Genomic DNA, 17,285 nt, shown 5'->3' on the forward strand with positions numbered 1-17,285 from the left:
CAGCCTGGTCTACTCCAAGAACCTACAGTCCTTCAAGCTCGACGCATCGGAAAGACAAACTAAGTCCTAATACTTTTTGACGGCCGATGAGTTCCCTTTTACGTATATTACAGAGGTGCTGAATATTGCTGCTTCATTCACAAAAAGAAACATGAAGTATGCATGGCCTTCGGCAAGGTCGGACACCGAACGGACGTGTGCCCGAACCCTTCAAGACGAATAGCAAAACTTGCCATACAACAAATCCGCCACGAGATTATGCCTGTTCACCAAGATGTGCTCTGTGTGGCAAGGACCACTTAACCGGGGACCGGCAGTATCGCCAACGCTACAAGACCCCTTCATACAACGACAGCACAAGTGGGATAACCGTCGCCACGTGGTCGTGGGCTGCAGTGAAAGAACTCGCGACTCCTCCAAGACGGGCAGTACTACGGCACCAACAGGCGTCGGATTGCTAGTGAGGGGCGACCAATTTCCCTGTCTACCAGTTCCGGAAGATGCAACGATGGCCTCATCTAATTTGGCCTCGTTGAACGGACGACGTTCCCGCTCTAAGACCCGCGCAACGAGCACAAAGAAAACTGCCTCTATATCCCCTTCGGCGAACGGAAGCAAGAAAAATGCCAAGGTAAACTGGGCAAATCTGGTCTTCAACTCTCCCACTAAGGAGCTCCCGTCTAGTCACGCAGTACACGACCCCCTCACTACGATCAAAGCTGAACTCACGCAATTAAAACAAATTCTAGAGATATTGACTCAAGAAAATAAACAACTCAAAAAGAAAACGCTCGACTTCGCGCCAGCACACCATACGCCTCCGTCATAGACGCAACAGCAACCTCCACACTAGTCACCACACCTGCTCTTTCTCAGCCCATAGAAATAGCAATGGCATCCACATCCAAGGCCACCTTGCCCGCGAAACGCAAAGCCGCAGCACCTGTTGCTACCGCTCAGCAAGCCCAATCTCTGGGAGACATGGGTGACACGTTGGCCAACCACTTGTGCAAGCTCGAAGCCATGCTCTCCACACTTGCCGAAACACCCACGAAGCAACATGCTAATCTTAAAACGAGGATCCTCGCCCTAGAAAATAGCCACGTGGTTGGGCGCAGCCTGTCAGGTGGCGGCCTGCATAAAACGAAGCCGTACCAATTGGCCAACAGCAATCGATAATCAGAAAGCACAGGTTACCCCCGGCACCCAAAATGGAGCGGAGAACAACTGAAAGACAGCACAAAATCTGGCAATGGAATTGTCGAGGGTACAAACCTAAACGCGGGCTCCTACAGCTGTATCTTAATGTCATCGCACCTAACGAACCAGATATCATTACGTTGCAAGAGGCGGGTAATCCTACCAAATTATCGGGATATGCCGGATTTAGTAACCGTCCATCCCAGAAATTTCATCATTGGATAACCACACTTGTAAAACGTAATATAACGGTCATCCATCATCCCCTTACTGAAGAGAATATTGAATGCGTCCTCATCAAAGTCATATCCTACAAAAAGCGGGAAGGACACAGCCTCTTTATTCTTAACTTGTAAAGTAGCCCAAGTCGCCAAGATTCTTTTGCTAAACTATTTCGCCAGACGCTTGATATTGCACAGCGTAACACACTGATTGTTGTTGGGGACTTTAACTTTCCTCATACAGCCTGGGGCTATGTCAAGGACACCAAAGAAGGACGCATAATATGGCAAGAAGCACAACAATTAGGTCGTAATGGACCTCGAGGTCCTCCGGCTGCCAAGCCATCGAGAAAGAGCGAAATGCGCACGTCTGATAAGAATGAGGGCTTTCATCGAACTCGCTGCGGGTGAAGCGCGAGCGCGTGCCAACGCTTCGTTGTCAGACGAAACTGACGTAGATGCAGCGTCATCTGCTACAGCGCAGAAGAAGAAGTTCCAACACTCTTCCCCGCCGACAGATACCGCAGGTGCGCTACAGTTCAATGGTCTCAGCAGAGTGGGTGTAATTCTTGCTTGAGTGAATATGGCTCGACTGAAAACGTCGGCTGACGACGCATCCTCCAAAGTTGTGTCTTTTTTACTAGTTGTCCGCTAGTGGTATCCAGCACCTCTTGCAACCTCCGGTCAGAATATCTCGTACTCCCCCATGGAGGACCTGGGCGTGGACGCGCTGGATCACGAGGGGTGTTCGGTTCTTTCTTGGTTCCTTTTTCCAGGTCACTGCGGTCATTGCGTGATACCTTCTCACAAGGCTGGAATATTTTCGTAGTCTTTCCGTTGAGCTGTGGCGCCGCATCGTCGAAACAGCAAGGCTGTCCTATAGGTGAAGGCTTGGTTTCCACGCGAAAACCTCTTGTCGCTCATTCGTTGGTTTGAATGGTTTTTTTTTAAGTTTGTCATAACCTGTTTGGTGTCGGAGATTTGCTCGTCGTTGCATTTTACGATTTTTGCAAAGTCTGAGCCCCGGTTCAGAGCTTTCGATTCCTCGTTGGCTTCCACGCACGATCGGAGCACGATAGCGTTGGCACAGTGCGTGGCATTTTCTCCTAATGGCAGCGGGCCTTGAACAGTCCAGCCTAGGAAGGCTTTCACTGCTTTAAGCGCCGGCGTCACTGCCCCAACGTTGCCTGTTACAAGTTCCCAGTAATGGTCTACCCCAATCAGGATCGATATTTTGCTTTCGCCAACTCGTTGTGCTGTGAGGGCCTGAGTGTCCAAGCGCATTTCTCTGATCGTCGTGATGACTTTGTAGTCCGGTACGGGAATGTGCTCGTTCCATATTGTGTCGATTTCGAGCACCTCAATCTGTACGGGCCTCTCTGTCTTTCCGCTATCTACGGACAGACGTACTTTTCGGAAGGTTTTTGTCGCCTTTGGACCTCGGAAGGCAACCACAGTCAAGGTATCCTCTTCTAAAACCTCGCATCCCAGTTTCTTGGATGCCTCTGCAGTGATAAAACTGCATTGGCTTCCGCCGTCGAAAAGAATCCGGTGGCGTCCCGAAGATGCGGAGCCTGCTAATGTTGCGGTCAAAGTTTGGATGAGGACCGTGGTTCCAGTAGAGGCCACGTTGCTGCTGCTGGGGGCGTCTGCCATGCACGTGGTGATTGCATACTTTTGAGCACACTTGCGGCATCGCAGTCGACCTTGACAGACCTTTGACAAGTGGCCTTTCTTTAGACATCGGAAGCATCGACCTCCCTTGGTGAGCAGCTGTTTTTTTTTTTCGTGTAACGTTCCATTCATCGAAGTCGCACACCTCTGAATTATGCTTTGTGGACTGTAAGAACAGGCACCGCTGAGTGTTCGCTGAAGGGTGCAGAACTGATAGGCTATGTAAGTCACCGTATTGCTGCTTTCTAAGTGGCTGTTCCGGGGTCACAGCAACGTCTGAGGTCCTTACACCTGTATGGTGCTCGACGGCTTCTCGACACTGAACTTGATGGTAGATGAACTGGAGAATCTGCTGAAGCTCTTGTTCGGGCTCTGCCGTCTGGTTCTGTCCGTCCCTTATTACTTGAGTTGCGGTGGTTGCCGTTGTTGAAGGTGGTGGGCTGAAGCGCTCGCAAAACTTCAGAACCATGTCGCATGGCAGTACTCTGAGGCTGATCTCCCGTAACATGAGGCAGTCATTAGCGGGACTAGTGACAAGGGCCTTCAGACATCGTACATGCGCCTGTGTCTGATCGTAGAGACGTCGAGGTTGCTGTGTGTTGCCAGACGACGAAACCGGTTTCAGGTCCAGAAGGCTTCTGAGATGATCTTGGATGATGACTCCTTCGTCTCCGAAGCGCTTCTTCACCATCTCAACTGCATCCTTGTAGCACTCTTCGCTGGTCTGAAGCCCAGAGATGGGTGACACGGCTGCTCCAGTCACGAGGGTGTTCAAATAGTTGAATTTGTCCGCAGTGCTCAGTTCGCTGTTGTGCACAGCCGATGAAAACTGCATCCAGAAACCCTGCCAGTTCTTCCGGTTCCCGTCAAACTTGATTAGCTCAAGCTGAGGCAGCTTAGACTTGCTGGTGGCCGGAGTCGGAGCCTGCAGGTCGTCTGGCATCTCGTCAATAATCCGGACGTCGAGCTTCCTTACCTGCAGGTGGAGCGCTTCGATTTATTGAAGCGTTAAGCTCACCTCGCACGCCGAAAGTCCAGGTTGCCCTCACAACCCTGCTTCCGCTTCGATAATTACGCAGTCCAGCTGAGAGCGAAGGCTCTGGCGATGTCGGAGTAGCCGTTCCATGGCGGTCAGCTGGCGGCCGGGGATTCTGTGGCCAAGCTCGCCGGCGCCGTGTCCATTCAAAGGGCTTGCGCGGCTCCAGGCGTCGATGACACAGAGCGGAGAGCGCACGTCTGATGAGAATGAGGGCTTTACTCAAACTCGCTGCGGGTGCAGCACGAGCGCATGCCACTGCTTCGTTGTCAGACAAAGCTGACGATGATGCAGCGTCGTCTGCTACAGCGCAGAAGAGGAAGAAGTTCCAACAGAGTCTTTCGCTCCTCATTAATCCCACATATGCTACTCGTCTTGGCAATAGCGTCACGCGAGATACTACCCCAAATCTTACCTTCACCAAAAAGGCCACAAAAGCCGCCTGGAAAAATAATTATGAAAACCTAAGCAGTGACCATTACATCGTGGAGACTTCAATAGTGGCGGGCAACCCACGCCTTCAGCGGGGCAGAAAGCTCCACACCACAGACTGAAATAAGTTCAGGCTTTTGCGCTCCATGGTCCCCGGCCCTACGAGTGGCGCCATCAGGGATATCAAGGAATGGGTAGCAGAGCTTCAGGAACACGTCAACCAGATTAGGCTGGGGTGACTGAAGTTGATAATCGTCTATTGCACATGTGGGAAGCCTAGATAAGCATACAGAGCCGACTACAACAACAAAAACACAATCGCTCTCTCAGGAAATGACTGGCTGGGCTCAATAAAGGAATTGAAGCACATGCAGCCTGGCTAACTGAGCAAAATTGGCAGGTGGTTTGCGATCACATGGAACGTAATGTGGAAGTTGCCCGGACATGGAACACCCTGCGGTGTTTATTAGACCCAGAAGGTCGCGAAACTAAGCAGCAGAACAATCTGAAAGCCTTGCTACACAGTTGTGACGACTCCGATGAGGAACTTTTGCGGGAATCACAGCGCCGGTATGTGGGTTCTCAGCTCACACAGTCCCTACACAAGTACACCCGTAGCCTTAATCTGGAACTGGAAAGTTCTCTAAACGTGTCCGAAGTGCGCGCGGCAGCACGATTGCTACGCAGCAAATCCGCCCCCGGTCCGGATAAAATTTCTAACAAAATTCTTTCTAATCTTGATGACTCATCTCTAAAAGCCCTTAGAGACTATATGATCTATTGCTGGCCCTCTGGCACCCTCCCGCAAGACTGGAAAGCAGCCAAGATTACTCTCTTACCAAAACCCGGAAAGAGCCATCACATAGACAATTTGCGGTCCATCTCGCTGACCGCCTGTGTAAGAAAAATAATGGAGCACGTGGTCTTGCCCCGTGTCCATCGTTACATGAAATCTTCCAAGCTATGTCCGTCGTCTATGTTCGGTTTTCGGCTATGACTCTCCACACAAGATGTCATGCTCCAGTTACAACATCAGATCATCAACCCAGAGTCATGCCCAGCAGGAGACTCTAGAGCCATCGTGGCACTCGACCTGGTTAAAGCTTTTGATCACGTCCGGCACGAGGCGATCTTGAACAATCTGATAGACCTCCATGTGGGCCCCAAAACGTACGACTACATCAAGGCCTTTCTTACGGACGGCACGGCGAATCTCGTGGTTAGGGGCATGGAATCGGCTACCATATCCCCGGGTAATCGTGGCACCCCCAGGGATCGGTCCTATCGCGTTTTTATTCAATGTAGCAATAATAAAACTCCCTCATCTCCTCTCTACTATCCCGCATGTGCATCACAGTTTATTTGCTGATGACATCACGATATAGACGGCTGGAGCCAGCGGCGCGCACATCGAAGACTGCCTACAACAAGCTGTCGACATAGTGGAAGCTTACGCCGGAGAACGCGGTCTGATGTGTTCTGCGCAGAAATCCGAACTACTCCTCTACAGTCCTCCAGGCAAGCGACGTCGTCAAGGTGCACCATACATTCAGCTCACATTACAAGATCGCGCTATCACCATCGTTTCGTGCATACATGTTCTTCGACTCCGCATTCATCAATCAGGCTCCAATACGGACACCATCAAAGCCCTCTCTGCAAGTTTACTACAAATAAGCCGTCTTATAGGAGCGTTCGTAACTGGGCTAGTTGGTTAGCAGCGCCGGTGTTTGTCGCCTGTACTCTTAGTCCCGTACCTGCGCTGTTCAATTTCAAGCCGTCTTATTTCACGAAGCTAGGGTGCAATTAAAAGTGGTGAAGTGGAGGGAATGGCGTCCACGCGACTGAGAACATCCGCAGGTGTGTTTTCAACGCCCCTGACATGCTTGATATCCGTCGTATACCCGGAATGGTAGGCAAGCTACCGCACTTCTCGTGGCATGTAATGGGTGTCGGGACGGCTGATGGCGTACGTCATGGGTTTGTTGTCAGTGGAGATGGGGAACTGATGACCCTCTAGAAGATGTCGGAAATGACGCACAGCAGGTACATTGCCAAACGTACACCCCGAATACACTGTACCGGGTTTGCGGTGGGGTGAGACGTTTTGAGAAGGCCAAGGGCTGTCATGCGCCATTTACGTGATGTTGGAGGACAGCTCCCACAGAACTCTAGGCGTCGGTCATCAGTGCGAGTGGTCGTCCTGGATTTGGGTGAGCGAGGAGAGCGGAGTTTGCCAGCGCACGTTTGATGGCGTGAAAGGCTGCCTCAGCACTTGCGTTCCAGTACAATTGGGTGTAGAGCACTTCCCGGAAAGCAGGTGGTCGAGACGCTCAAGCAGAGTGGCGCAGTTCCTGATAAAACGACGGTTGAAGTTTACCAGACCCAGGAACTGGCGAAGATTGGTGACCGACGTTGGTGTTTGGTAGTCAAGAATGCCCTAGACCTTGTTGGAGAGGGGCCTCATCCAGTCTCGTCCAGTCGATGTCCCAGAAAGTCTAGGGCGGGAACGCCGAACTTGCTCTTAGTTGCATTGATGACAACGCCGTTGGCAGCTAAGCGTTCGAGGAGAATGCGGCGATGGTGAAGATGCTCCTGTAGGGACGTACTTGCTACCAGCAGATCGTCCACGTAAGCACAGACGAACGGCAGTCCACGCGTCACTGTATCGATGAAACGCTAAAACGTTTAAGCAGTGTTCCTGAGGCCGAATGGCATTCGTAGCAACTCGAAAAGGCCGAAAGGTGGTGTGATGGTCATCGTGCATATGTCCTCCTCAGCGTCGGGGATCTGGTGGTACGCCTGGACAAGGTCAATTTTTGATAATATGGTGGCACCGTGCAGACAGGCGGTGACATCTTGTATGTTGGGAAGGGCGTACCTATCCGGGTTGTTGGAGGGGTTCAAGAGCCGGTAGTCGCCATAAGGTCACCAGTCACCGTTCGTCTCGTGTACAATGTGACAGGGGTGACGCGTAGCGGCTGGAAGGTCGGACGATGCCACGTTCCAGCATGTGCGCGAACTCTGCACGCGACGTCTCACTCCCGACGTCTGTTTGGAGTGAGACGTCGCGGTCGAAAGAAAACAGGTGATTCGGTAGTTGTGATATGATGACGGACGTCATGAATCACGTGCTGAGTCCAGTCGGGTGGTGACGTGACGGTGGGAAACTGCTTTCAGGGCGGCAAACGGTTCTTCAGCAACTGTAGCACAGGAAGCCGTTACGTCAGCAGCTGCTGTCGCTACGACGCCTTGAACTGAGAGGAAGGTTGTGGCGTGGAGAAGTCGCCGTCGCTTGACATCGTCTAGGACGCCATGTTTGGTAAGGGCATCCGCATCAAGTATCGTAGCGAGAACGTCCGCAACCGCAGAAATCCACCGAAACGTTCAGCGAAGAGTCAGGTTCAAAGTCAGGGATCGCTTCGCGAAAACGGGAATACGCATGCCGTTCACTGCCTGGAGGTAGAAGACTGCGCTGGAGGTGCGGTCTTGGCGTAAAGCTGGCAAGACGCTGACTTGCGCTCCCGTGTCGACAGGAAACTTTTGTCCGGTGGTGCGATCGACGATGTAAAACAGGCGAGACATTCTTCAATGGAGCCAGACCGCTCGTCGTCGCTAGCGGTCTGGCGGGCTATTTCCCGTCCATGAGCATGGCAAGAGGCTGTGGCGAGCGTCTGCGCCGAAACGGCTTTGATAGAAGCATACACTCGGGAATGATATGGTACTGCGTCCACGAACGGCATAACGGCGTCGGGAAGACGAGCGGTCGCGTCGGCGTGACGAGCGAGCAGAATGCGTTGAGCTGTTTCGCCTCGTCGCCGTGACGAGTTACTCCAGTCGTTGGCACAAGTGATCGACATTTTCAGGTTCTGCAGACGCCTCTTCGTCGGCAGGAGCGGCATCGGGCGAAGAGCGGGGGATGTTCGCGTCGCAGTCACAGCAGCAATAGGTGAAGCTGTGCTGGCTACTTCCATTACCTTCTGGGCCAGGGACCCGAGCGAAGGGAGATCCATAGATGACGCGGTTGCGAGGAGCATTTGCACATTCGCAGGCAGGCGCTGCAGAATGAGCTCGCGCAGCAATGCGCCTTCCATGGCTTGGGCACGTTAGCCGAGGAGTTGGGTCATGCGGCGCAGGACTTGGCTCGATCTGCGGTCTCCAAGCTCTTCGGTAAAAGGTAGCTGCTGTAGACACGTGCGCTCAGATGCTGCTGTACATTCGAGAAGCGCGGCTTTGAGCTCGTCTTAGGCCGTTGCAGGTGGGTTGCGCATGAACGAGGCAAGAATGTCCGCAACCTCTTCCGCAGCAGTCGCGAGTCGAGCTCTCATGCCGTAGTGAATCATGCGTTGATGGAAGGTGATGCCAGACAGCGCGAACTGTGACTCGGCCTGGAGGAATCAGATGGCCGTGTTGTGTTCCCGATACGGCGGGAAGTGGATAGCCATGGCGGCGATCTCGTTGCCGGTGTCTTGCGGTGCTCGCTGGTCCGGGTCGTTGCTGGACATGGCTCTACAACTTCGCTGGGAGGCAGATCGCGTCCGGGTCACCAAATGTATAGCGCATGCCACGGAGGCGTTGAAAGAGAGATGACCAGACAACGTAGCAAGGCCGGCTTATTCGTAATGTCGTTGCGTCTCAATAACTCATGCCAGGGGCGCACGAGCATTCCGGCGCGTGAGCGCGCTCGTCGGCCTGCGCCACGCTGCTGCCGCTGGCAGTGTGGCTTGCGGCTACAACCTTTTGACCGGAGACACACCCCCGGCGACACACGCCTCGAAGCGCGTCGCGTCACTCGCCGCTTCCGCTGTTGGCGCCTGCGGGCGCCCACAGTGGTCGCCACTGCTGCTGCAGCCGAGGCAGCCAAATGCCCCCGCAGCCTCCCATGCATGCGGCGCTGTGTCGCTTCGGACACACTTTAGACTATAGGACTCCTCAGGCGTATTACATCTCGGCACCACGAGCTCACGTAGCCCGAGCGAATTCGGCTGCTCCATGCTTTCGTAATTAGCAGGTTCACGTACCACCTCCCATACTGCAGGCTCACCGTAACACACAAAGCCAAATCGGACTGCCTTCTCAGCAAAGTCTATAGGGCTGCTCTTTTCCTTCCACCAAATGCCCCCACCGACCGCCTCCTTCAGCTTGGAGTACACAACACCACGTCTGAACTCATCGAAGCCCACCCCACGGCCCAAATCCACCGACTGGCCCGCACCCACACTGGGCGTTTCATACTCGCTCGACTTTCAATCTCAACCCCTATCCTCCCCCCATGTTCCGTCCCCATTCCCCGAGAATTTCACCAACTCATAAGAATTAAGCCACTACCTCGCAACTGTCACGCCACATTACATGCGACCAGACATGCTGCTCGCGCAGCGAACCCGCAACGCCTGTACCCCCCCCCCTCACCTCATACCATCTATGTAGACGCTGCTAGCTACCCCTCCCGAGCTGCATTCTCTATAGTAGCGCTCTCCGAGGATAGCACACCTCAGGACTCCCTCACTGTCCTCACGAGTTCAGCCAGAGCGGCGGAGGAGACGGCCATATTCCTCGCCCTAGCCCAAGACCCCTGTCCAGACACCATCCTTTCAGATTCACAATCCGCAATCAGAAATTTCCAAGCTGGCCGGATATCCAAAATTTTACCCCGAAAACCCCCTCCCCACCCCGCGGTCTTGTTATGGGTCCCCGCCCATACGGGAATAGTTGCCAACGAAGCGGCCAACCGAGAAGCTCGAGCTATGACTACCTGAGCAGGCCCTCCGTTGGAGACCAACCACGGCCTTCCCAGCTCCCGGGACATCCTCATCTCGTACCCGGAAATCACACAACATTATCGCCTCCTCCGCCGCCACTATCCCCCCCGCACCCCGGCCTCACACAGGAGGAGGCCAGAACCTCGCGCCTCCTCCAAACGCACTCCTTCCCCAGAGCAGAGCCTCCCTCTCCCACTCACACCCTTCCCTATTCTCCTCCCCACTCTGCCCACTCTGCGGCGTCCGGGACTCTCAACTACACTCTTTCTGTGACTGCCCGCACTCCCCTTTTCCCCCTTTCCCCACATCCACCCACTGGGAGCAGGCCCTGCGGAGGTCGACCCTGGAGTCCCAGACCACCCTCGTCTTCAGGGCCCAACAGGCCGCGGATACCCTCTGGGCCCCCGCCACCTCCTCCCCCTGACCCAGCCGTAAAATAAAGTGGTTCTCTCTCTCTCTCGGGCAACGTGATTCGTCTCGTGCCAGGCGAAGAGGAACGGTGCGTTCGCCATGAATGTACGCCGCGTTCACCCCGGTGATCGACGTGTTCGCCCGGCCTCCTTCTGTGAGCATTGCAGGGAACCGAAAGGCTTTGAAACGTGGTCGGCAATAAAGCTAAATCAAAGGTTAACCAAGTGGAACCAAGACTCAACCAGACTAAGCCAAACTTTTACCTTGCATATTCAAGCTTAGCGGAGCTGAGCCGCAGCCATTTTTGTTGTAACTTGTAGACTGAGTTTTTTCTTGAATATTTCAACTTACCTTTTTGTGTTCCCCTCGGACACGAAGGGTACGCTGGAATCCCGGAGACATTCCGCAGTTTGAGCCAGGCTACAGTGCTTGATTGAGAACTCCTGAGTATACGGTAAAGGTCTGCCTTTTCATATTGGCGCAGGTTTACGGTCGAATACCTTCTACCCTCCTTACCGTCTTGGTGCGAGAAACTTGTGGCTGTGGACAACTCAGAGTCTATGCTGACATTTGCTCGAGAGAACCAGCCCCACCCAAAGGTCGAGTACAAGCGTCTGGACATTGCTGCGGATGAAGAGGTTGCTCGCTTTTGCGAAATAGAAGGCTGCTTCGAGATGGTATACTCCTTCGGCACTCTCCACTGGATTTTCGATCAGATTCAAGCCCTTCGGAACATCGCAAAACTGATGACCCCTGGTGGAGAATGCTTCGTCACATTTTCAGGAAGTATGCTGCTGTTTGACATCATTACCGCCACGATGGCACAGCCCCGCTGGGAAAAAATTTCGGAGGTAACATAGAAAATGGCAGTCCTGAGATACATTTTCCGCCGTAATTCATATAAACGTCCGGACGAGGGTATAAGCTGAATGCATTCAGACTAGTGAAGTGGTTTAGAGCTATTACATCTTCCATCCAATGCACAGAAGTTAGACAGGATTACATACATTTCTGCGCATTCAAACTAAAGTTTTAGGATAATTCTCACATGTGCCATTATAAGCATTAGGAACATGAGGTTGGAGTGCATATGTATTGGTCGTTTCCTGAACATCTCAAATATGGGCACAATCCCAACGTCAGTACACAGATATTGGAGTTATGTTGTTCTACTTGTCTTTTTTGTGGTTTACAGAACGTAGTAAAGGCCTTCAATACTCCTCTAATTGGTCCGATCCGAACGTCAGTCAACAGCAGTTGTTATATTTTGCCGTTTAAGGCTCCTTTTATTACTTTATGGAAATCCGTTAATGCCTGCTATACTCCCCAGCAAAGTAGTGTAAAAATAGTACCCTGCAAGGGGGGGGGGGCAGTTCCTGCAGCGAAATACGTGCTCTGAAAGTCTGTTGAATGCCGTAGACTCACTCTTCCAGCACTTGGGTGATATATTTCATAAAGCAGTTTATTTGCTGGTTTATTAGACTGATGTTATAGTGATGTTATATAGTGATGTTATAGTGATGGTATATTTGCTGGTTTATTATAGTGATGCTTCCCATCACGCTTGTCGTAATACTTGAATATCCATGAATGGAACAAAGTAGTAGACAAAAAAAACAATTTGCGCCGAGGAGTGGGGCGTAAGTGTTTGCCTAAGCGAAAAACACAACTTATTGAATGATGGAAAGCGCGTGTGAGCTTATAATCGGTGCACTTAATGGCTTACTACGCGGGAGAGTTTTCTGCCAATTACGAATTTTCTCACCAGTTTTCCAAACTGTGTTTTTATTAAAATTCTTCTCGCCACGAACAGAAGCAAAACAATATGAAAAATGAACTTTCATGTCGAGTCGAAAAGAAGAAAAATATGCGAAGAAATAACACACGTAGTAACACGGCATTGCGTTTTCCGCGCAGTATAGAGTGTCTACAGCAGCTTAAAAGAAAAAAAAAGTAGGAACAGAAGACGTCACCTGAAGCTCCCAACCCTACACCTAGCATTTATTTAAAGGGCCAGGTCAGTCCCGGAACCAACTGCACAACACAGCTGAAAACTGGCCGTATTCTCTAATATCAATTAACACATTTTTTTGCGCCGCTTTGTTCGCACAGTCAAGCTGGAGTATGTTTCCATACGGGTATGCAGATTTTACGCCATCTCTGACCCTTTTGATGATACGGCCGAGTCAGGATCAGTTCCCTCCGTATCTCAATAAGGTCTTTTCTGCCTCTGGCTCATAGTCCGGCAGCGTGCTTTGATTATGCGAACGTATTGCCCCGTTGTGAAGCTAGAGATTTTTTACATCCATAAAGGATACGGGAAGACGTGCCTGTATATCCTATTGATCCAACTGTATTTCAGATTGAAACTATATATAAAATTAACACCTTTGATGACAACAACATTGCCGGTGAAGATAGAGACGCAATGCAGGACACGAAGTTTAGCTACGGCCCTCATTTATTGGTGGATTCCATGAGGCAGAGAAATGGTGCCTCATTTGTATTATGAGGATCATAACAGTTATGGTATTTTAGAGTGAAGTATCCAACATGAGCGACAGAAAATGAGAAAAATTAAAGCAGTTCCCCTCCACGTGAAAGCTGCAGGAAGTGCGGAGCAGTGATTCGCCTTTATAGGGCGATGCCACCAACGGCGCTTGTAGGTGGCATCGAGCTATAAATGCGAATCACTCCTCAAACTTCCTGCAGCTTTCACATTGAGGGGACCTGCTTTAAGTTTTTTTCATTTTCTGTCGTTTATGTTGCATACAACACTCTAAAACTACTTTCCCTCCAAGAGGCGCTCTCCCGCCCCTCCTAGAGGGAGATTCAGTATCAGCCTGGCGGCGATATCGAAAGTTATCAAGAGATGGCGCCGCAGCCCTTCAGAAGGCCTGCGAAGAGACACTGGATTGAGTTTTTACGAATGGGGGGGTAATTAAAGTAAGTGTTAGTTCTTTGTTTTCTTTTTTTATGATATTGTGTTCTTATTTGCGTCCTAGCAACTGCAGTATCCGTGGAAAGAGCGCTGTGCGTAACGCAGTGCATATGAGTAACGTGTTTATCTGTGGTGCAACGGATTGTACGATATACATTAGTTTCGTTCCGCGAGATATCCAGGCTTCACACCGATCAGGGTAACGGTTTTGTTTTCGAAGCCTCTGTTTTGGTGTGTGACGCCGTGATCCCGGACCTGCTACGACGGCAAACCAGGCCCCCAAAGTGCTCTGCACTTTATGAAAGACGACCGCACGTAGCGGGGTGATGGCACTGCTGTGCCTTCGAAAGTGCTGTCTCCATACTCGGCAAGTGTTCGTGTGCCGTGTTCCCTTCACACTCTTAGTCAATATGTGGTAACATGTTGACTAAGCGTCAACATGTAACATGTGGCCTCGTATGAGGTATGGCCTCAATGTTATTTTCTGTACCCAGGACCTGACGGGCATGCCAGCTGTGAACTTGGTGATAAGCATATTCTTTCATGCCGATTGACGTAAGATATTTTGGAGCAACTGCTTGCTGATTCGACGCGATTTGGTGGCGTGAAACCTTCAGGCCACCAGTGTATAATTTTCAGTGCATTTGTAATCTTGGTGAACAAAACGTAACAATAATAAAGTGTGCTTTTCACAGCACCGGCATGTTGTTTATGCTCACTCGCTTTCTTTCTTTCGTGACAGCAAATCAGGCACATAGTTCCGGTTACCAATGTGATGGACATGGCCTCACTGCGTTCGTACGCCGCAAGTCTTTTGAATGCGACTGATCTCACTCCCTTGACGTGCGAAGTTTTGCTTTCGCCTCAGGATTTGAACGTCAGTGTGGAACATTTTGCAGGTGTGTACCTAATTTTCGATGAAACTTTTTCTTAACTTTTTCTGTTGAATCAAATATCCCAGTAACGTTGGTGACTACACCTTGTACGGCACGTTGCATTCTTGATTATGGCGCTGCATAAGTCTGCGGAATAGTCTGACTACTCGGTGCTGGTATGTGCCTCCCTATTAAAAATTAGTCCACCATAGCAACTGCATGCTGGTCGAACTCTTTGAGTTTTACACCACAGGCCTCCGGCTCAACACAACAGTTAACTTTTCATACGTAAGTGCCGTCACGAACTGCTGCAACTAAGGGCCGGCGCACTAAAACGTTTTTCTTCAGGGCAATATTGTCTTGCACCGCATGAAACAGGCAGCAGTGGCCAGCGCAAACTCATGGCGTGACAGCGGGTCATGACTCGCACAAGCCCATCCACTATGGCAGAAAACACGCATTTCTAGTGCTCATCACCAACAACAACTGTAATATTCTACTCCGGAAGAAAAGCTCGCACTTTCTTGTGCCGCTCTGCATGCACACAGAAAGCCAAGGATGACATAGTGGGTTGTACGAGGCAGCACAACAAAGTCTCTCCTACCAGGTCTTTCGCCAAGCCTAATGAATTCTGACCGAAATCAAACCGCTTGTTATATTTAACGCACGACATCACAAAAATGCGCATAATGGTCTCCAGAAAACACACTGTGAAACGTCATGTCGCATGTGCTTTACGACGGCTGATAAATGCCACAATTTGGCGTTAGTGATGGCGGTAACTTCTGTGCAAAACTTTCCAAACCATAATAACTGATCTCTTCGAATTATGAAATTTCTAGCTGCTGCGAGAGTTGAATTGAAAACTGTTGATTGAAGCACGCTTTCTCCAGGGATTCGCGAGCGAGTCGTGATCGTTCGAAATTTACAAGAAGGTGGGAGTGTTTGGCTTAAACGCTCGCGATATATAGGATCGGTGCGATGTGTAGACGTACGCATACATGCTAAAGCATTTATTCGGGCATTGTTAGGAGCACCTAATGCAAAAAATACCTGAGTCACAATTGCCATGGAGTAGTTAAAGCCAGGATTTATGATTTCAAAACAACCGCTCGGAACAAAATTGTGCTGTTATACGATAAAAATGAGGATAGTACTGACACCTTAAATGACAACCTAACACCATCAATCACAGAGTCAGCAGCGGCTAGTGGAGAAGCAGCATGTAGGAAACAAACTGGAAACTAACTCAGCAATTGAAGGAACGTAGTGGGAAACGCCAGAACATAAATCCTTCGAGTATGGTGGAGCAGACTTCTATAGCGTGCGTGTCAAAATTGATTAACAGAAGTTGAACAAATTACAAAACATGGCACACATCGAGGAAACGCTGGAAATAGCAGGAATCTTGAAGGCAACAACGACGAAATTTGGCTATTGTCAGATACAAAATTTACGTACGCAGTGATGAACAAGGCTACATTACGGACAATATCGATGATACCATAAAAATAGCGCAACGATTCTCCACTAGGCTATACGGCAGCCACGTTGCTTTCTGCGTGCAACTGGTGCAATGTTGTACCTATAAACCTCCCTGCTATGCCGTAGGGCAATCAATCGCATTAAAAAGAAGAAAAGGCGCTTAATGGCATGAAAATCGGAAAAACTACAGACGACGGTTGCATAACGCTTGAGGATCTACAATTGGAAAGCAGCGCCGTGGGTCTTAAGCAAGAATGAATAAATTTAAAGTGATAATGATCAAGCACGCAGAAAGCGCCCTTTTCAGCTTATGTAACGAAACGCTAGAACGCTAGAAACGCTATACGACTACGTCCACCTTTGACAAGTGGTCAGTGCTGATCCCAACACCGCGAAAGAAATTCGGCGCAGAATTTGAATGCGTTGGTGCGCACTCGAACGCAATGGTCATTAATGAAACGTAAGCTACCTCTATCCCAAAAAGAAAGGTGTTTGATCAATGCCTCCGCGGCTAAGGCCTTGTGCTGCTGAGCACGAGGACGCGGGTTCGATTCCAGGCCGCGACGGCCGCTTTTCTGATGGAGGCGAAAAGCAAAAACACCCGCGTGGTCGAGATTTCAGCGCACGTTAAAGAACCGCAGGCGGTGAAAATTAATTCATCGCCCTCCACTACGGCGCGCCTCAGCGCCTGTAAACCTTCTGTACGTTAAACCCCCAATCAATCAATCAATCAATCAATCAATCAATCAATCAATCAATCAATCAAGCAATAAAATATTTGATCAATGCTTCCCGCAGGTGATGACATACAGAACGGAAACTTGACGCCCCAATAAGCAACTGGAAAGCAAACTTAGGTCCCACCAACGTGACAGGGACCGAATAATGGTAGGGACACGCTTAGGGACAGGAAAGGAGCAAACTGAATTAGGGCGCAAACTGAAGTAGAAGATATCATATTTCAAATTACGAAAAGGAAATGGACTTGGGCCGGCAATGTAGAACAACGAATCCACAACCGCTTGTCTACGAGGGCAACAGAATGGATGCCAAGTGACGAGACTGGAAGAAGGGGGATAAGCATTAACTCGACGGAGAGAAGAAATAGGAAAATTTGGAGGCAAAGAATTGTCCCTGACAGCGCAGAACCGACGCGGGTGGAAGTCAATGGGAGAGGCCTTGGTCCTGCAATGGGCCTAGATAGGCTGTTGTTGTTAATGATGATAGCGAAGAAGAGAGTTATGATAA

At 50.5% G+C, this 17,285-nt stretch overlaps 1 protein-coding gene across 2 annotated transcripts in view; it reads left to right on the forward strand.

Annotated features, from left to right (window-relative positions):
- The window catches only part of LOC144141272 (uncharacterized), a 32,613-nt gene that overhangs the window by 7,569 nt on the left and 7,759 nt on the right, over positions 1-17,285 (forward strand). For both annotated transcript variants that reach the window (XM_077672849.1, XM_077672850.1), the window contains exons 3-4: positions 11,221-11,587; positions 14,420-14,576. In XM_077672849.1, coding sequence (XP_077528975.1) covers positions 11,221-11,587; positions 14,420-14,576 — 524 coding nt within the window. The remainder of the gene's footprint in view (positions 1-11,220; positions 11,588-14,419; positions 14,577-17,285) is intronic.

This window comes from Haemaphysalis longicornis, unplaced genomic scaffold, assembly GCF_048455015.1.
Source record: "Haemaphysalis longicornis isolate Haplotype H1 unplaced genomic scaffold, Haemaphysalis longicornis Haplotype H1 scaffold_6, whole genome shotgun sequence".
NCBI lineage: Eukaryota > Metazoa > Arthropoda > Arachnida > Ixodida > Ixodidae > Haemaphysalis > Haemaphysalis longicornis.